The sequence below is a fragment of the Mesoplodon bidens genome (assembly GCF_964165515.1).
Source record: "Mesoplodon bidens genome assembly, chromosome: 17".
Taxonomy (NCBI): Eukaryota; Metazoa; Chordata; class Mammalia; order Artiodactyla; family Ziphiidae; genus Mesoplodon; species Mesoplodon bidens.
The window spans coordinates 23,953,929-23,975,140 of record NC_138174.1 but is presented as its reverse complement, the minus strand read 5'-3'; the positions used below and the strand labels follow the sequence as shown (position 1 = coordinate 23,975,140).

The 21,212-nt window shown below is 41.9% G+C and overlaps 1 protein-coding gene across 1 annotated transcript in view; it reads left to right on the top strand.

The window, feature by feature from the left end:
• Positions 1-3,298: 3,298 nt before the first annotated feature.
• The window catches only part of TNFSF11 (TNF superfamily member 11), a gene marked incomplete at both ends in the record, with an annotated part of 35,657 nt that continues 17,743 nt past the window's right edge, over positions 3,299-21,212 (top strand). Inside the window, 2 exons of the mRNA XM_081214930.1 lie at positions 3,299-3,535; positions 11,003-11,170. Of these exons, the coding sequence (XP_081071056.1) occupies positions 3,299-3,535; positions 11,003-11,170 (405 nt within the window). The remainder of the gene's footprint in view (positions 3,536-11,002; positions 11,171-21,212) is intronic.

Here is a 21,212-nt window from a genome sequence, read left to right as displayed (position 1 = left end):
TAACTTACTCATTCATTTCACAGACCTTCATGAAGCACTGTGTTAAGGCAGTAGGAATACAAAGGTCATGACTTCCCTCAGGGAGCTTACAGTCTAGTAGGTGAGAAGCAAAGTAAAGATCATAAAAAGAAGTTTCAGAACTACGATAAACATATGCACATCATGTAATAAAGAATTAGATAGAAATAGTGGGGCGTGACAGACAGCCTGGGGGTGGTGGGCTATCAGGAAAAGCTTCCTAAGGACAAGGGACCTTAACTGAATGTTTGAAGATAAGGCAATAATCAGGTGAAAAAGTCAGGGTGATCAATCCTGGTAGAAGACACTGAATGACCAAAGGTATAAGGGCAAGAAATGGGAGGGTGCAAGCGGTCCTGTGTTGCTGGGGCATAAAGTGTAAGGCTGCAGGGGGAAAAAGTGAGGCAATGAAGCAATAGGAACCAGAAGTTGACCTAAAACATGGTAAGGAGCTTGAGAGTCACCTGCTGGGCCAGTGATGTTTAAGAGGGGCTCCATGAAACCCTGGCAAGGACTGAAAACTGCAGGTCTGTGGAAATGCTTTGGATGGCCAGCATGATGCTTTAAAATGGATCTGTACTGTATAGCACAGGGAACTCTGCCAGTACTCTGTGATAACCTAAATGGGAAAAGAATTTGAAAAAGAACAGATACATGGATGTGTATAACAGAATCACTTTGCTGTGCACCTGAAACTAACACAACGTGGTTAATCAATGATACTCCAATATAAGATAAAAATTAAAAAAATAAAAATTAAATAAAATGGATCTGAATGCTTTTTCCCAATCTGACAGAGTCTTCAGTATCCTCCATGGTCCTGTTCTGGTCTCTTCTCTTCCTGTTCATTCAGTCCTGTAGGTTCCCCGGGCTACTGACTATTTTACTGACATTCAGGCCATTTGTGTTGCACTGTCCATTCGTGTTCTACAGATGTTTCTCATCTGGTTTTTACCAAATTTTGTTTCTTAAACCCTTGATATGTGAACCTCCCATCCCCTCAAAAAAAAAAAAAAAAGGATGAAAACTCTTTGAAAAACAGAGAATACCAAACCCCTTTTCTGGAGATTTACAAAATACATTTGTACATGTCACTGATATGATCCGCATTCAACAAAAAACAACTAATTTTGTTTAACGCAGGATTTTCCAAGCGAAGCCGACCATGGGACCACCCCTTTTATTAAGCGAATGTCGAGTAATTAGGGAGTGAAATGTTGACAAATAAATAAATTAATTAATAGGCCAGAAAGTTTCATTACCTTTGAAGAAGCAACAAGTGGACTGACAGTGGAGTTTCCGATCCAGCCCGTGGATGTGGGAACACAGAGGGATGACACCTTTAGGATAGGAAAGGAAAATGACTGCCTTGCAGGAGGAATGTCGCATGAAGAACTCTGAAGGAATGTAATATACGGTCCTATCCATGAAGCGACTAGGTAAACACAACTGAACAGATTCAGAGATTTGAGGGAACTTCTTCTAATCTGAGGATCAAGATGCCAAGGAATAAAAGACATGTATAAAACATTGAAAAAGAATGGAAAGGGCTATACAGTAAAGTCACTGTGGGTTTAGTTGTTATGACACATTTTTAAAAATCTTTGATTCTAGTAGAGATTTATAAAAAGGATGAAATATAGAATTGTTTCCCAAAAGAAGAAAAAGGAGAAGGAAGAGAAAGAGGGGGAAAACAACCGTTACTTCCCAAAGTTAACTAACAAAAAGTAAGAAGAGGCCCAGACTGCATGGAATAGAAGATCAACATTTGTTGTTTCTCTGTTGGAGTTTGAAAATTGTTTTTTTCCTTCTATCCTCATCCAACTTGAGATACATACACAAACGAATGCTAAAAGCATCTTTGAGTTGAACAAATCATTTCATCTGGGTGTTTATTTTTTACCCATCCTAATTGCCCTTCCTCAACACGTGCTGAGTTCTAAGTGTTTAATTGCGAACACGAGTTTTAGTAACTCAGAGATGTGCCATTTGTGAAAAATCTTCCCTATGAAATGCCCTTTCAAGAACCATGCAGAAAGAGGACACAAAATTCAAACGTAGTAACAAGAAGTGAAAACATCCTAAGTTTTTATAGGTGTTTAAATTGGCCAGTACCCCTGTTCCTTCCTGCTGAAGCTGTATCAGAATCTGTGAGCAATGTTCGTATTCTCATTTTCTTACCAAGGGGCACAATTCTGAAGACAGACTTTTAAAAAAGTCTTCCTTAGCAAGGAAACCAACATTCAATTATACCTCAGCTTTGTGTAACATCTTTCTTTCCTGATTGACAGCTGGATGAGCGCTCCTGGGTGGCCCGCCTCTGGGTGTATACCTCTCTTATTTTTAGGACACTGAAGGAAAGTAACTGCCAAGCAGTAGGAATGGCATGTGACTGAACTCTCTTCATATATATGGACCTATATGTAAAGTTACTGGGTCCTACCCCTCTCTCTGTACCAAATTTCTTTTTTTAAGTCACAGTTGGTGCCTATCGGCTCTCTGCTGCCACATTCAAAATCTGCCTCATTTAAAGCCACTTTGAGGGTGCAGAAACAGGGGTTTGGGAAGAGGGTTCTGGTTTCCTAAGCCTGCCAAAATACATATTTCGGAACCTATATTTGGAAACATGCTAGAGGCTGCACCCTCAGGATCTCTGAGGGTGTTCCTTGCTTAAAAAAAAAAAATGTGACAGGGGTGGTGGGAGGAGGAGAGGCAAATAGGAAGGGCCTTCAGACATCACCAAGTCCAACTTTCTAAATCCTATAGGCGAAACTGAGGCTAGCGGATGCCAACTGCCCCAGGAATGTCTGCGATGTCACCTTTATCCTTGACCAAGGCATTCATCTGCATCTCCCCCAGCCCATCTCTTGGACCTCCAGAAAGGCCGCTGAGGATGGGCAAGTGGCCTCTGGAACCGCTAGAACAACCCACAGCCTCCTCCTCTGAGGGCCCCGATGGGGAGGGAGGAGGTCTTTCAGGGAGAGAGTAAGGGAGGGAGGGCGAAAGGAAGGAAGGGGAGCCAGGGGTGGGAGTGGAAGAGGCAGGCTCGGCCGGGGCTGATTGGCTCCCGGGGCCAGCCCTCCCGAAGTGGTTTATAAGAGTTGGGGCGGCCGGCACTCTCCTCGCTCGCCCGCGCGCCCCAGGAGCAGCGCCCGGCTCTGAGCGCCCCTACGTCGAGGCCCGCCTGGCCGCGCGCCGGCTCTGCGCCGCCTTTGCACTTGGCCGCCGGCAGAACAGCCCCGGAGGGAGGCGAGCGCCGGAGCGAGGCGGGCCGAGCGCCATGCGCCGCGCCAGCCGAGACTACACCAAGTACCTGCGCGCCTCCGAGGAGATGGGCAGCGGCGGCTCCGGCGCCCCGCACGAGGGTGCCCTGCACGCCCCGCCGCCGCCGCCGCCCGCGCAGCCCACCCCGCACCATTCCGCCGCCGCCTCCCGCTCCACGTTCGTGGCCCTGCTGGGGCTGGGGCTGGGCCAGGTCGCGTGCAGCGTCGCCCTGTTCCTTTACTTCCGAGCGCAGGTGAGTGCTCGCCTCCCAGGGGCGCGCGGGCGGGGCGCACCCGCCTTCATCCTCCAGCACTTTGCAGGCGATGGAGTCTAGTCCCCCGGCTTGACTCCCCAGAGCTTGCATATCTGGGGAGGGGAAAGTGACTCTAAAAAGGGAGCGTCCGCCTGGGGGACAGCCAGGCGCGGGGCCCGGCGCGCTGGCCTCTGGTCCTCGCGCACGCACCCGGCCCCGCTGCGCGCCGAAGCTGAGCTCGCCCGACCTGGTGCGTTTGAATTTCCCCCGGCGAGACCGCATTGGCCGCTCACCTCTTTGGGAAACGACTGCACACTTTTCTCTGCTTCCACTTCCCACTTGAAGCAAAGAATGAACTTAGGTCCACTCAGGAAAAACAATTGAGCGTCTACCGTTGGGAATCGACCCCTTTCCCTTCCCACCCACCCCCGGGAGGATTTGGGGTCCTGGGGTTGGTTGCTTTGCACCGCGCAGTGCGTGCGCTGCCAGCAGCTGCTGGAGCCCCGGGGGGCGATGCCCAAGTCGCCAGATGGATCGAAAGACATAGCGCGGCCAGAGAAGCCCGGTCTTAGGATCCGGGCTCCGCTCGCGCGGAGTGAGAGAAGAAAGAAGGGCCCTCGTGCCTTCCCACTAAGTGGGCGGAGGAAGGAAGCAAAGTGTGTGTGGAGGTGTTCTCTCCCCCGGCACAGCCTAGCGACAGTCTAGCAAGTAACCAGCTTTTTCAAAGGTGAGGAAGCCGGTTAGGAACGGCAGAGAGATTGTAGAAAGGAAGGGGTAAATTTGTAACCTTATGCTTTCTGGTGGTTTATGCTCTTGTGTTTTCTTGGAAATTGCAGTGCAGTTGGTTGGATTCATTCAAGTATTCTTGTCTGGTGCTGTGAACTCTTTCTCAAAGGAAGTGGGGGGCTGACTGTGCATTTTTTTTTTTTATGGGAAAAGAGATTTGGGTTTGGACTTCATTGGTTTTCAGATTCAAAGGTGATTACCAAACCAAATTGAATGCATCAGGACAAGACATTGCCTGAGCTGCATGGGTTTTTGACGTGCGCCAGAGTCTTGAACTCCATTACTTGTAATCATAGGCTTTTTGTTAAATATTCAGTATCCACTAATTTGCATTTTATAGAACTAGTTTATCTACTAAAAGGTAGACATACTATGTGCAGTGCTTTAGAAAATTTGTATTTGTATATTAATAAAAATAATCTTTTCCTATTGAGAGGAAGTTTTTCTAAAAATACAACTTTCAAGTGGTGTACTTGCAATGTAGATTACACAAATATATATGAAAGTGATGAAACATTTTTCTTTCATTGGAGTATGCTGCAGCCAAGAATGAGTGATTTATCCATTTTCTCATCCAGCGTGTGGTCCTGTCCCCCTCCCCCTGCCCCGCCCCACCACTTAATGTCTGTATATTGAGTGCCTGCATTGCCCATGACACTATTAAATGGTATGGAATATGAATTAAGAATCATTTATTCAGGGCTTCCCTGGTGGCGCAGTGGTTGGGAGTCCGCCTGCCGATGCAAGGGACGCGGGTTTGTGCCCCGGTCCGGGAGGATCCCGCGTGCCACGGAGCAGCTGGGCCCTTGATCCTTGGCCACTGGGCCTGCGCGTCCGGAGGCCCGTGTACCGCAAAAAAACCCCAAAACAAACAAACAAACAAAAGAATCATTTATTCAACATACAATGGCCACATTGTGTGCATTGCATGATGCCAGGTAATGAAGGGGCCTAGAACAAAAGACTTTAAATTCTTAGTCAAATAAGAGAGAAGCATTCAGAAAAGGGACAGGAGATTCAGTAGTTCTCTTTTATCTTTTCTAACAACTTGGGGTTATGGCATTTTCATAGCAGTAGTAGTGAAGTGAGTATTCAGCACTGAAAGAGCAGTAGGGAATGAATGAGTTCTAGGGACCAGGAACAGCTTAGATTGGCAGGAACCATGGAAATCGGTGTGACCATTTAGGAAAGAATGACCTGTTGGGCTGTTGAAGAAAGTGTTCAGCTTCTTTGTAGAGATTCTCAATATTAATGACCTGGTGGGCTGAGGATTCTAGCCTTCTGATGATCATCTAGCAATCTTGATGTCACATGGATAGAAAATTTTCAGATGGAGAATTTAATGTCATCGAATTTCTGGGTACAGTTTTCCTAAATGCCATGAAGACTGGGCTTCTCCAAGACTTATGCAAATATATATTAACCATTACTCTGAACCCAACTGTGTATTACATTTTTAAAAGGTCTTCTCCTTGGGCTTCCCTGGTGGCGCAGTGGTTGAGAGTCCGCCTGCCGATGCAGGGGACGCGGGTTCGTGCCCCGGTCAGGGAAGATCCCACATGCCGCAGAGCGGCTGGGCCCGTGAGCCATGGCCACTGAGCCTGCGCGTCCGAAGCCTGTGCTCCGCAACAGGAGAGGCCACAACAGTGAGAGGCCCACGTACCTCAAAAAAAAAAAAAAAAAGTCATCTCCTTCAGTTAAGAAGTAATATTAGAAGCAATGTTTTCATAGCAGGATACTCCACTAGATGTGGTTACGTCTTGCTGAGTACGGTATTTACAGTTAATACTGAAAGGGGTCCTAATCATTTAGAGATACATTCGGAAGTAGTTACAAATGAAATAAGATGTTTGGAATTCATTGCAAAATAATAGGTGGGGAGCCTGGGGAACAGGGAAGTGGTTGCTTATAGATGAAACAAGATTGGCCATGCACTGGTAATTGCTGAAGCTCGGTGATGGGTACCTGGAGGCTCTACAAGTCTACAGTTCTTTCCACTTTTACATATGCTGGAAGCCTTCTTTCAAAGTTCTAGTTGAGAGAGTAGATTCAGTTTGACCTGACACTGATTTAACATTTTCACTTCTATCAGCTTCCTTGGATTAGAACTTGGTACCAAATAAGAGATAGTTTTTTGATTTCCACTAAATTTGTGGGTCAACTACTTGGGGCTTCTAAATGTGTTTGAACTAGAATGAAATCATCTAATATCAGGTAATATGTTTGCAGTTAACAGTTTACAAAAAAAAGAAAAGGAGCCAGTTTTATTGTTTTTGTTTAAAGATGGGAGGGGGGAGCCATGCAAATCCTCAAGAAACAACTATTCAATTTAGTTTTAAATGCATTTAGAAAAATGTCCCCAAATAATGTAAAAATAATAGTGACAAAAATTTTCCCCTGCTCCACTCATGTTTGAATAGCTAAACGTGAACCAGTCTCCTGAATGTTTGTAGATTGCTTGTGCCTAGATTAAGAAAAAAATAAAAAAGTACTAGATCCAGTGTAGACTGGCTTTTCCCCTACCAACCTTGCCAAAGAAAAAACAGCATGTGGCTTGTGCTATATATTTATCACATAGTATTCATACTTTGGTTAACAAAGAAAAAAAAACCCTTACAAAAAGTTGCTTTTAAAATTTCTGTGCCCCCTTTTTTTTTTTTAAGCATCCGTATAACCACATTCAAAGTTTAGAGCTTAGCTACAAGATAAGCTTTTCAGGAAACTCAATCTCTGTCCCCTTTTAACGCCTTCCGCCAAACCCCCAATATGCACACCAACCTCCCTGGGCTGTTTGTTACCCAAACAGGAGAACGGAAAATCTGATGTGGAGGTGTGTAGGCTGCCTGCTTGAAAAAAACAGAAAACAAAGTAGCACTAATGTCTAGCATCCTGCTTCATTTAACCCTACAGATGATTAAGTTTCAAGGAAGTTTTTTTTTTTTTAAAGATTGAGTTCCTTTCACATGAACTACATAATCTGATCACTGTATTTTTGAAGTCCAGTTTAAATCAGATATTCAAGATTCACTTAATATTTTCAGTCATTTCTAGGTACAATGAATTCATTTACTGTTTACTGTGATTTTTGGATGAGTTTCTTCTTTCCTCTGTCGAGTGTAAGTTCCTTGAAGGTCAGGACTGCCTGTTTTGCTCACTACCTTCTTTACAGCATACAGCCTAGGGCTTTGCGTGTTGAATTTACTGAAAAAGTTTTTCAAATGATTTGCAGCACTAGAAATATACCTTTTTCTAATTTTTAATGTATAAATGATCTCGTTAGTAGCTAAAATAGACTAAAAAGTGCAATTTTTCCATCATATAAATTTTCTATCCAGACTGCTGTGTCAGGGGATGGGTTGTTAGGGGAGAGGTTACATTTGTCCAGCCGCTCGGTGAGTAATGTGGAGGGTCCAGCATCAGTCCGGCGCCCTGCCCTGCAGCTCCTGCAGTGCTGAGACCACAGGAGCAGAGGCCATCATTTGCCTGTGTGTGTTGCTGGCCCTGCACCCCTGCACCTCTATGCCACCCTTTCTCCTGGTCTCCATCTTCAGGAAAGAAGAGCTGCAAAGGCACTGGAATAAGAAAGACATTTGCTTGCAGGTTAAAAATAAATTTCTAAGACACATGCAACCCTATGTTCATAGCAGCACTATTCACATTAGCTGAGACATGGAAACAACCTAAATGTCCATTGACAGGTGAATAGATAAAGAAGATGTGGTACATCTACACCATGGAATATTACTCAGCCATAAAAAAAGAATGAAATAATGCTATTTGCAGCAACATGGGTGGACCTAGAGATTTTCATACTAAGTGAAGTGAGTCAGAGAAAGACAAATACCATATGATATCACTTATATGTGGAATCTAAAATATGACACAGATGAACTTATTTACGAAACAGAAATAGATTCAGACATAGAGAACAGACTTGTGGTTGCCAAGAGGGTGGGCAGGGTTGGGGAGGGATGGAGTGGGAGTTTGGGATTAGCAGATGCAAACTGTTATATATATGTACAACTGAATCACTTTTCTGTACACGGGAAACTAATACAGCATTGTAAATCAACTATACTTCAATAAAATGAAATTTTAAAAATAATAAAAATAAAATTCTATCATATGACCCTTAAATAAACAAAATAAGTGAGTATATCAAAATTAATTATGCCATACTTTCATTTAGGAAAACACCTCCCCTTAGGGATATTGATTAAATTGGCCAAGGGTGGGACCTGGGCATGGACATATTTTTAAGAGAGAAGGGACAAAAATCTCTGCATTATATTTCTTTGCATTAAACCCTTAGCCATTATTGACCATTTCAGTAATTTTGTATTAATACTAATTGGTATTACTTGTGAAAAAATTTTAAAATTGGTGTCCAAAGAAATTTGGAGACATTTTTTTTTTTTTTGCGGTACGTGGGCCTCTCACTGTTGTGGCCTCTCCCATTTCGGAGCACAGGCTCCGGACGCACAGGCTCAGCGGCCATGGCTCACGGGTGCAGCCGCTCCGCGGCATGTGGGATCTTCCCGGACCGGGGCACGAACCTGTGTCCCCTGCATCAGCAGGCGGACTCCCAACCACTGCACCACCAAGGAAGCCCTGGAGACATTTTAATAGCAGACAATCGATATTTGTATCTTTGGTATTGGAAAGCATTACTTCTCAAACTTTAATGTGCATCAGAATCACCTAGGATCTAGTTAGAATGCAGATTCACAGGCACTGCCTGGGGTGGTGCCTGAGTGTCTGCATTTCTAGCAAACTCTGGGTGAGCCTGTAACACTGCAAGTGATTGGACTATAGTTTCCGTAGCAAGAGTCGCTGGTACTGCTGCTTCTGTTGATGGCACTTAGCTTTCAGCGGGACTGGAGCTTAACCAATGTTAGGGTACCCAGGCATTTCCCCATTAATATCACACTGTTCCTTTAGCTCAGCGGCTTTCTGGTGGTGAGCCAGCTGAGGCCTTTGCAGGATTCTTCTTTCTTGAGGTCTGAACCCAACGACTCTTCATATCAGCTGTCCAGGCTTCTCTGTTTTTTTGTGAAACTTATTGGTATAAGTGAGCTTTTTAAAAAAAGTATGGAATTGAACACTTGCCTTATATAAAATCTCAGATATTCTGATTCGTACTAATTATTTTAAAGAAATAAAAAGTAAACTTGGATTGCAAATAGTTTTGCTTCCTGAGTCACCCCGTGCAAAAGTGGAATGATAAAATTTGTATTAGTGGGTGCACATTTGTTGAAAGGCTATTATTTCATTTTGAGAATCTCAGGTATGGATAGGGTACTTTCTTAGGTTACTTCTAACAGCTGGTTAATAAACCTGCACATCTTCTGATGACTTTCAAAACGATGATTAAACCAGGGAACGAGAGACTTGATATTAATTGACTGGGCTTTGGTTATTGGAAACTTACATAATTTTCCCTTTTTTTCATCTAGCCTGTACCTAGTCATAAGCAAATGCACATGAAGTACCTTGACTTTTTTGAAAGAAGAGGAAAATAAATTAAACCACTTAAAAATTAAACCAATTAAAATAATCAGGTAGCTAATTACCTCTACTGTTTACTTGGCAGTTGACACCACTACAAAGGCTTGTAGGAGCCGCAGGAGGAGCTGGCAGACAATTTTAAGAGTAATACTTAAAGAAATGCTTATGCTGGCACCTGTTTTAACCAGGGGACCAGCTAATAACTTGATGGGGATATTTTGGGTGAGACTATCCAGTACACTACAAGAATTTTAGCATCCCCTCAGCATGTATCCATGGAGCTTGCTCACACCATGAGTCCTCCTCATCCCAGCTCACACCAAGTATCACCACACACATTCTTAGGCACCCTCTGACAGACGTACCACTCCAGGTTAAGAAAACTGATGAGAGGATCAACGAAAAGGGAAATTATGCTTATGGCTTTAGATTTTCTTTGGGGCTAGGAAATGGATTTCTCCCTCCCTTCTTCAGCTGATTAAAACACACATTGATTACGGGAAAAGGCCAGGCAAACATGGGAGCTGAACATGATGTTAATTTCACCTGACTTACATAGGTTTCATGCTTTGAACATCCAAGTGGGCTTCATAATCCCACATAGTGTGCTGCATGGGGGGGACTTAAAGATAAAAGGCTTTCTCTCACTGTACTGAACACATGTCATTTCTTTGATTCCCCTCCTCTCAGTGAGCACTTTTACAATGTCAGAAGATTTTGATAATTTCCCCATGAATCACATGTGTACAGGTGTGTTGTGGATGGTAGTCAGCTACTCATAAAAATGAATTAGAGGGCTTCCCTGGTGGCGCAGTGGTTGAGAGTCTGCCTGCCGATGCAAGGGACACGGGTTCGTGCCCCGGTCCGGGAAGATCCCACATGCTGCGGAGCGGCTGGGCCCGTGAGCCATGGCCGCTGAGCCTGCGCGTCCGGAGCCTGTGCTCCACAACGGGGGAGGCCACAACAGTGAGAGGCCCGCGTACCGCAAAAAAAAAAAAAAGAATTAGAAGTAAATTTTTTCACCAACTCGATGGTAACTGTATTAACTATTAGTTGTTGGGGACATAATGACTCTTGCAAGAATGAATTCGTTTGTCCTTAAGTCACACTTTATTGAATAACAGAATGATCAGTGATAACCACTCTGACGTCCTCACATTTTCCCCCCCTCAGATGGATCCTAATAGAATATCAGAAGATGACACTCACTGCATTAATAGAATTTTCAAACTCCATGAAAACACGGATTTGCAAGACGCAACTCTGGAGAGTCAAGACTCAAAATTAGTACCTGATTCGTGTAAGAGAATTAAACAGGCCTTTCAAGCAGCTGTGCAAAAGGTGAGTCCACATTGAGATAAGTCAAGGGCCCTCACTGACTCTCCTAATATTGAAAATTAAAACTGGCTAAGTGCTGTTGACTTTGTTCTTTTTTATTTTAATAATTTGTAAAAGAGCTAAAGAGAATTTTTTGAGGGATTCTTTTGAAGTTGGTAGTGGTTAGTTTTGGTGACCAGCAACATTCATGCAGATATTCTTTTCTTTCCTTCCTTTCTCTCTCTTTCTTTCTTCCTTCCTTCCTTCCTTTCTTTCTTTCCTTCTTTTTCTTTCTTCCTTCCTTTCTTTCTTTCTTTTCTTTTCTTTTCTTTTCTTTCTTTCTTTTCTTCTCTTATTTTGGAGGAGGGATTTACATTCACACTTGGAAGGAGGACAAAGATGGTTTGTGGTAGTCAGTGGGTTAGTTTGCTAGTTTGAATTCCCTGCCTTAGAAGACATTCCTTTAGTTCACAGAATTCTCTGCTGGCCACTTCCTTTATATTTGGTTTTACAATGGTAGGAACCTCTATTCCATGTATGTGGATCCAGGTCTCTGTTGAGAATAACTATAGCTGGTCCACTGTTGTCATCCGAAGTGAGGGGGTAAAGTGAGTAGAGCAAGAATTGGTGTGGTGGGTGAGATGGAAACTCTCTGTCCATTTTTCATTCTCCGGGAGAGCTGGGTGAGAAGGGAGGAGATGGGGACAGAGAAGACGGATGACTTCTCTACACCGACAGCCTCAACTGAGAAACCCTGTAATAACTGCCTGTTTTACTTTCCTGGATAAAGTCACTTGAGAATTCTGCAGCCTTGCAATTATTTTACTTCTACCCCAAAACCAGGTAGAATCCTGTGACTCCAGTGCATGCACATCTGTATACATTGCATACGTGCGTGCACATCTGCATGGATTCTTGCATCCGCTCATACATCCCAACCTCTAGTTTGCAACTCCCTGGGCTATCTCTGATTATCTTAGAGTAAATACTAAAGTTCTCAAGTGCCTTAAATCTAAACTAAAATTTAATTAGTTTTTTTCTTAAAGATTCACAAATAGTAATAGCATTTTTTAAAAAGAGGATATGGGGGGCTTCCCTGGTGGCGCAGTGGTTGAGAGTCCGCCTGCCGATGCAGGGGACATGGGTTCGTGCCCCAGTCCGGGAAGATCCCACATGCCGCGGAGCGGCTGGGCCCGTGAGCCATGGCTGCTGGGCCTGCGCGTCTAGAGCCTGTGCTCCACAACGGGAGAGGCCACAACAGTGAGAGGCCCGAGTACTGCAAAAATAAAAAAATAAAATAATAAAAAGAGGATATGTATTGGACATAGAAGTAGGGCGATAAAGCTGTTTTATATAACCCTTACAACTGATATTTGCTATATTTCAACAAATCTAAGATACCACGAATTTTCAGCTTACTTTATTTCATGCATCACAAAGAAAGAAAAAAATTTTAACTGAAGAATTAAACATGATCATTATAGATTCTCATTGCATCAATTTCAGAGATTCTGAAATATGAAAATAATACATCGGGCTTCCCTGGTGGCGCAGTGGTTGAGAGTCCACCTGCCGATGCAGGAGATACGGGTTCATGCCCCGGTTCGGGAAGATCCCACATGCCGCGGAGCAGCTAGGCCCGTGAGCCATGGCCGCTGAGCCGGCACGTCCGAAGCCTGTGCTCCGCAAGGGAGAGGCCACACAGTGAGAGGCCCGTGTACCACACACACACAAAAATCATAGAATCAAGGAAGTACATATTATTCTAATATCTATAGGAGCTATTGCTTAAAAATATTACATTTTCATTATAGTGTGTAGGTGCTTAGCTTTACGCAGTAGATGCATATTTTAAAATGTGGGTTTAAATTTGATCTTTTTATCTTACATTGTAATTTTTGAGCTACAGCAACAGCAATTCCACTAGTCTAATTCATGTTTTAAAGTTCTATAACATTTTCTTTTTCTGCTTTTGCAAAAAATTAAACTACTAAAAATAAGAGAAAAATGACTAACTTCTGATTTTTTACTATGGAAAGAAATTGGAAATTTAATGGCTACTATACTGTATTTACCTCTGCTCATATCATCTTAATTCATATATATTTTGTGGGAAAAATCGTGGCATGTGAAGTCAGACTTATGATTAAATAAATGTGGTCTTGGAAAATACTTAACATTTCTTCGCTTTGGCTCCCTCATCTTTAAAAAGTGGAGCTCACAATCCCTCCATAGCAGGACTGTGGCTGATTTGAAATAAAAGATGTAAAGGACCTAAGCACAGTACTGGAAATATAGTATGCACTCATTAAATGTTTATATATTATTTTTATCATGAGTATTACTAATTCATTGTCACTGTTGATGATTTAATCAAAGACATATTTTAAAAGTTTAGATAGAGCAGGTTTGATCATTTTTCTAAACATGCAATAGGACAAAACAATAGGACACTGAAGCAAGTTGCAGAAAACCACTGTGACACTTTTATCACCAGCAGCAATAAACATGTTGATTATATACTATCCTTAGGAAACTTCTAGGTCTATTTAAGATGTATAATTAATTAATTTAATTAATACAGTAAGTAATTAAACAGCCTATTCTTAAGGCATTTTAAGCTATATGTTGAAGGATAGTGTATTAGTGGAGGAGAGAAAGACATAACATTTGCAAGACCCTCAATTTAAAATTATCGTTAAAAATCCTGATCTACATTAGGAAAAAAAGGATCTACTGAGCTATCTATTAATCTAATACTCAATTTGCTATTCTTTTCTTATTGAAGTATAGTTGATTTACAATATTGTGTTAGTTTCAGGTATACAGCAAAGTGATTCCGTTTTTTTTCAGATTATATTCCATTATAGGTTATTACAAAATGTTGGATATAATTCCCTGGGCTGTACAGTAAATCCTTGTTGCTTATTCTATTTTATGTATAGGAGTTTGTATCTGTTAATCCCATACTCCTAATTTGTCCCTCCTTCCCTCCCTCTCCCCCTCTGGTAACCACAAGTTTGTTTTCTGTCTGTGAGTCTGTTTCTGTTTTTGCATATACATTCTTCTGGATTGTTTTTTAGATTTCACATGTAAGTGATATATTAAAAAAAAAGAATGAAATATTGCCATTTGCAGCAACATGGATGGACCTAAAGAATATTATACTTAGTGAAGTTAAGTCAGACAGAGAAAGACAAATTCTAATTCATTTTTTATTGTTTTTGTTTTATGTTTCATTTTCAGTAGTCAGTTTTTTATCCCACCTCCTAAATACTGAGTGGTCTATCTATAAACATTGACATGTACCAGAGGTAATCTGTTAGTTCAAAGCTGAACCTCTAATTAAGGTAATTCTGGTTAGGTAAATGATTGTCTCCTAATTTTCTGTTTAAATCAACCCATACTGTATATCCTTAAAATGAAAAAGAGATAAACTTTTAATTTCAATGGTGTTTTGGTTCTTAAAAATTATACTTTGGGTTTCCTCTGGAAGAATAAGTATGCAAGATCAGCCAAGATAATTTGGAAAATAAGTAATATTAAGAAGAACAGATACCATTAACATTTACCTATGAGAATGCAAGGATGGTTCATCTTAACAGGTCAAAGGAGAAAAATGTTATCATCTCATAGACACTGAGAAGTGATTGACAAAATTTTGCACTTATTTCTGATGTTTAAAATCCATTAGAGGGCTTCCCTGGTGGCGCAGTGGTTGCGAGTCCGCCTGCCGATGCGGGGGACACGGGTTCGTGCCCCGGTCCGGGAGGATCCCACATGCCGCGGAGCGGCTGGGCCTGTGAGCCATGGCCGCTGAGCCTGCGCGTCCGGAGCTTGTGCTCTGCAGCGGGAGAGGCCACAACAGTGAGAGGCCCACGTAATGCAAAAAAAAAAAAAAAAAAAAAAAAAAAAATCCATTAGAAAACAGAACGAGATGGATTCCTGATGTTATCCTAAATAGCTCAAACTAAAAGTTAGCTAATGATGAAAAATAGGAGCATTTCTCTTAATATCAGGAATACACCAAAGATGCCCACTGTCCCCTTGTTATTTAACATTGTTCAGAATGTGCCAGCAAATGTAATTACATATGAGAATGAAAGAAAATATATAGAAGGTAGAATCTGCATGTGATATGATCGTATACTTGGGAAAATTCAAAAGAACTGAAAAGCTACAAGCAAAATAAATCAGTTTGTAAAAGTTAATAAGTAGGGACTTCCCTAGTGGCACAGTGGTTAAGAATCCGCCTGCCAATGTAGGGGACACGGGTCCGGGAAGATCCCTCATGCCGCAGAGCAACTAAGCCTGTGCTCCACAACTACTGAGCCTGCACTCTAGAGCCCGTCAGCCACAACTACTGAGCCCGCAAGCCACAACTACTGAAGCCCGCATGCCTAGAGCCTGTGCTCCGCAACAAGAGAAGCCACTGCAATGAGACCCCCATGCACAGCAACGAAGAGTAGCCCCGCTCGCCGCAACTAGAGGAAGCCTGCGCGCAGCAAAAGACCCAAGGCAGCCAAAAATAAATAAATTTATTTATTTATTTATTAAAAAAATAGTTAATAGGTAATAATCACTAGCTGCCCCCATTTCAAACAATAATTAGAAAACATGAATGAAAGATTTCATTCATAATTTTTAAAAAGCCTGAAAAATTAGCTTAACAAGGAACGTACAAAGCTAGAAAACTCTATAGAGGCATTTAAAATAGGATTGGATAATGTAAAGACGGAACTATGCAAAGCCATAGTCCATGAACGAGAACATACACCTTGGAGTAGACCTCATTTTATGTCTGTGAATGTATGTGTGTGTATAATTTAATATAATAGAAAATTATTTTGAATAAGTGAGTGTAATTTGGGTTATTCAAAAATGGGACTAGGACAGTTTGCTGTTTTTTTTTTAAGTGATAGCCTTATCTCACGTCCTAAGTGAAAACAAATGCCAGATGGAGAGACGTGGCCAATAGCGGCTCCCTGGCAGTCTGACACTTCTGCTCCCTCGGTGAACTTTCCACCGCTAACTCCCCCATCAGAACTTACTTGTTCATTGTCCCATTTCCTTTGAGCTTTCTAACTGACTGTATAGAAAGTACGATAAGCCAATTTGTACTTAAAGATGTTGATGAACAATAATGAAAGAATTTTCACTATTTTAGGAGCTTGTTGGGGACAGGGTGCCTCATTCCACATGAGTAACACTAATTATGAGAGATTCAGTGCCTGGGAAGCCAGAAGGAGAAAGATTTGTGGGCGGACAAGAATAGTCAACTGCTCTTATTAAAGACACACAGGTTTTGTTTTTTTTTTTTAAGATTGTTTGATGTGGATCATTTTTCAAGTCTTTACTGAGTTTGTTACAACGTTGTTCGGTTTTATGTTTTGGTTTTTTGGCCGTGAGGCATGTGGGATCTTAGCTCCCCGACCAGGGAATGAACCCGCACCGTCTGCACTGGAAGTCAAAGTCTTAACCACTGGACCACCAGGGAATTCCCAAGACACACAGCTTTAATTATACTAACAGACTAGTGTGACTCACAGGATGAGTAGAACTTTATTTCATTAATTTAATATTTGCTTTTGTTGTGCTATAGGATTGTTACTCATGGGTGACAATATTACACACAGGTCATTCTTTTTAAGGAATAAGAAGTTGTCATAATATACCATTGTGTGTTTGGAGGTAGAAGATGCCATTTCTTCCCCCAGACAAGAGACTCTTTAGGAAGGAGACACACGTTATTCATCTTATCATTAGACTCAAGCAGTTTTATTCAGTGCACACACTGTGCTAGGCACTTTGCTATAACTTGTCCTTTAACCAAGGATTTATCCTTCTCTTACCTCGGCCAAAAAACGATTTGCCTAATGTGTTATCCTTTGATGAGGATTATTGGTTAAGGTGACAGTCTACACATCTTGCCAAAATAATCAAATTTCTCATGTCCCTTGCTGATGCTAAAAAGAGGATGGATGTATCAGGCATTCATAAGTAGGTTTGTATCTTAGTTTCAGTTCTAATATAGATATGGGGTGAACCCATAAAACACAATTACTTTTGTGGCTGCAGTCATTACTGAGAGATCTACCCATCCAATGGTAACAAATGCTAGACATAAGCACAATATCACATTCTATGTGTGCAAAAAGTGGTGTTTACCCAGCCCGTCTTTGGTCAGACAAGTAATGCTGTTTTTTCCGCCTTTTTTGTTTGTGGCTGGGTTTTCTTGGCTTTTTTTCCCTTTAGCACAGAACTCTGAAAGCCTCTTAGTGATCCAACCCTACCAACCACAATTTACAAAGTCTCTCATAACAGTCTATGACAATAAAGAAAACACTAGTACAAATACGGTGTCCGATGTATAAAGCAATTCTTGCTCCAGCTTTGGCCGCCTCTCTGGCCTCTGCCAGCCTGAGGAGCAGTGCGGGGGGCTCAGGCCTGAGCAGGAGCACTTGGCCTTCAGACCTCCCGACCAGTCTCAGTGGAAAGCCATCTGTTTATACATATTTATACATCCTGAGCCCTGGGATGTGACTCTACTTGATGTTAATATGCCTGCTTGTTGATTTCACATTGGGTACCTGTTTGTGAAAGACTTCCTGAAACTTACTTTGAAATGTATCTGAAAGGGTGATATGGAGGAGAGAGATCAATATGCAAATCACACCAATCACCTTGCTCTCCAACGTGGGTTGTTCAGTGCATTCAAGGTGACCTCCCTAGGACGCTGGAAGGAAGCAAGGTGATTTACATGTATCTGTATATTTTAATATTGGCTTCAAACTATTTTTGTGAATATTTTATAAGGTAGCTAATATACAGGAAGGTTTTTATTTAATACTTAAATAAATAAATATGCATGTTTGGGAGCATTAAAAATTTTTCCCTGAAGAAGCTGCACAGTCAGAAATGCTTAGAGATCTTGGAACGAATCTGAAGTTCCATCAGGACAAGAACTGCAGCCACTTTGCTCACATTTGAATATATCACATCTAATGTAGACTCAAGATTGAAGGAGGTCTTCCCTGGTGGCGCAGTTGTTGAGGGTCCTCCTGCCGATGCAGGGGACACGGGTTCGTGCCCCAGTCCAGGAAGATCCCACATGCCACGGAGCGGCTAGGCCCGTGAGCCATGGCCGCTGAGCCTGTGCATCCAGAGCCTGTGCTCTGCAACAGGAGAGGCCACAACTGAGAGGCCCGTGTACCACCAAAAAAAAAAAAAAAAGATTGAAGGAAAAGAACAAGTAAATGACTGATGACTTCTTGAACTCTGTAAACTAATATTTTTAAATAAACATGAGTCATTGACCAACTCACAAAGCCATTCAGAATGTTATAAGCCTGGTTCTCATCTATTGGATGTCTTACCAATGTTATAATTGATAATTATTAATATTATAGCCTGAAGCAATAATGCCTCCATATAATCATACTACAGGTTAATTTTTGTTGAAAGTTATGTTCATCTGGACTTCTTGCTTTAATCATGTTTCCCCCAGGTCTATTTGCCTCTTCATAGCTTATAAACTATGTAGAGGCAGGTTTACAATGTGAACTAAAAACACAGCTCTGGCTTCTTATATGTTTTTGTAAAACTCTCTTATTTCATCCCAAAATATGAAAAGCCAATGGTGATGATGACTACCAGTAAGCTATGTTGTTAGCATATTCTTGACTAACCATTTCCTGGAGTCAGTAAGTCTCTGAGCCTCCAAAGATTTACTGGAAAATGGGGAGTAAAACCAGAGCCATAATCACTGAACAATTAATTCTTACCTGGAATTCTTATTTTATTCCCTGGGAATCAGTGCATAGTTGGCCTTATCTCTTGCAGGATTCACAATATAAATGAAACTATCTCCTGGTGCTAAGAATGATGTACCCAAAGATTCACAGCCCTTTGATCCTCAGTCATATATTCACTGTTATTTCATATAGTCTATGCTGCCCTAACAAAGAGACTCATCCCTCATTGGACAAAATAAGATAGAAGTTTTTTCTCTCGTGTGCAGTAATCCGGAGGTGGCAGTTCAGGGCTGGCAGGAAGGCACCTCCATCCTCAACAGGTACCTTCCATCTCTGGATCCAAATTGGTTTCTCCATATATTGTCATCTCCATACAGAGGAAAGGGAGAAAGAAAAAGTCAAGGTGGTACCTGGAAGTTGAGAGGTCAATCATTTCTAGTAGCATCTTATTGGCTGGAACTTACTCATAAAATGACACATGGATGTCATGTCAAAGTAGGCTACACATTGTAGTCTCTAGCGGGGCAACCATTTGCACCAAAGCTTGAGGAAAGGGGTTGCCTGTAACTAACTGGAGAGAGGAGAGGATGGATTCTAGGGGGACAGTGAGTGATCTCCAGTGCTCATTAAACCCTATTTAGGCAGGAAAGTGGGTTCACTTTATGAACAAGAGGTAACTCTTTATATATACAAGTCTATGAAAAATTGGAACAGTCAAGATTTTATTTTCTAAAAGTTAAAGTACTTTAAGATTATTTAGATTCCAGAAGAGAGAGAAATTTGAAGGTAGATTTAACAGCATGCATCTTTCTGAGGAACTCTCAAAGGTTCATTTAGTCATATGCATCTGTGATCTGTGAATAAACCTTGATTCTCACTTGTCCAGTTTTTAGTAGGTTTTGTGGATTCAAGAACATTAATTTAAAACCAGAAAGTTCATCAGATTGAGTGGTTGTTTTTTTCATCTGTAAAGCTGATTCCTTAGAATTCCAATGTCAATTATTATGGGAAACCTATTCCCATTTTTAAAACTAAAGCACATAAGAAATCAATTAAAAGTTGAGTAGATCTTAACTGTTTATGAAATTGTAATCACTGGAGTTGTTACATAGCCATTATTTCTCATTTGCTTTGTAGTTAATACACACACAACAGAAACAAGGGGAAAAATTAAACACCGTTCATTATCTCTTTGCCTTTGTATATAAGAGTATGTGTCCCAAGAAAGTTTCTTGTAAACCCACAAGGCAACTTGGGGTTTGGGGGCACTGATGTTCCCAAATCAAGATGTTAGTCATGTAGTGGTTTTCCAATGGGATTTCATCTCTGCCATAACAGTTTTGGGAACTGCAATTCAATCAACCCCAATTATATCTAGCATTTATAAAAGCTGCCTTTATGGGAAAGCCAAAGTATGACCCACAGAATTTTCCTACAAAACCAAGGCCATCTACTGCCTTTTGCCCAACAATGGGCCATTGGCCGTGATGCGCTCAATCTCAGGGGAGACCCAGGGCAAAAGGCAGGAGGGTCTGCACGTGGGAAATAACCAGGGAATGATGTTGTCAGAGGTGGGCTTATCTTCGTGCTAAAAGTACTCCAGGGTGGAAGGAAAGATATTCTGGCTTGACATTTTTAAAGAAACAGAGCAGAAGAAGGACGTTCCTGAAAGAGGAGCATCTCGTTATGTGGCATGGGGATCTTGAGCTAAGACTCCAGAAGTCAGGAAGACTGAGGGTCCTCAGTTGGAGGGGACTTGGTAAAGGATGGTTGGATTGCTCCACCAGGAGTGGCTCGTCCTAGGAGAAGTACAGCCTGTGGAACTGGAGAGAATGGCCTGCCCTAGAGCAGCGTTTTCCAAACCTGCTTGATCTTAAGAATCACTTGGGGACCTTGTTTACAAAAGAAAGAAAAAGGTTCCTAGATTACTGTTACAAAGATTCTGATTTGGTAGTTTAGGAGTAGACTTTGTGACATGGGAAATCTTTTTTTAGAAGGGCTGGGGGCTGGTCCATCTTTACAAGAAGGCTTCAGGGTGGATACTGACCAAAGAGGTGTTCTAAGCATCCTAAGAAGAGTTGAGGGCCACTGGAGGACAGGGGAGCCATTGATGAATGAATGACTATATTTAAGAAGTAGGATTCAGCCTGTGTTGTGTGGAGAAGACGGGTCTTGGAAGTTGCAGAGAACAGTCTGTATCTGAGATGACCAGACAATAAATGTTTGCTTGAACTTTTTGAGATTCAGGGTCTGAGAGGTCCATTCTCTCGTAGCTTCCTCATCATGAGGGTGCTACCCCAGTCCTTAGTTAT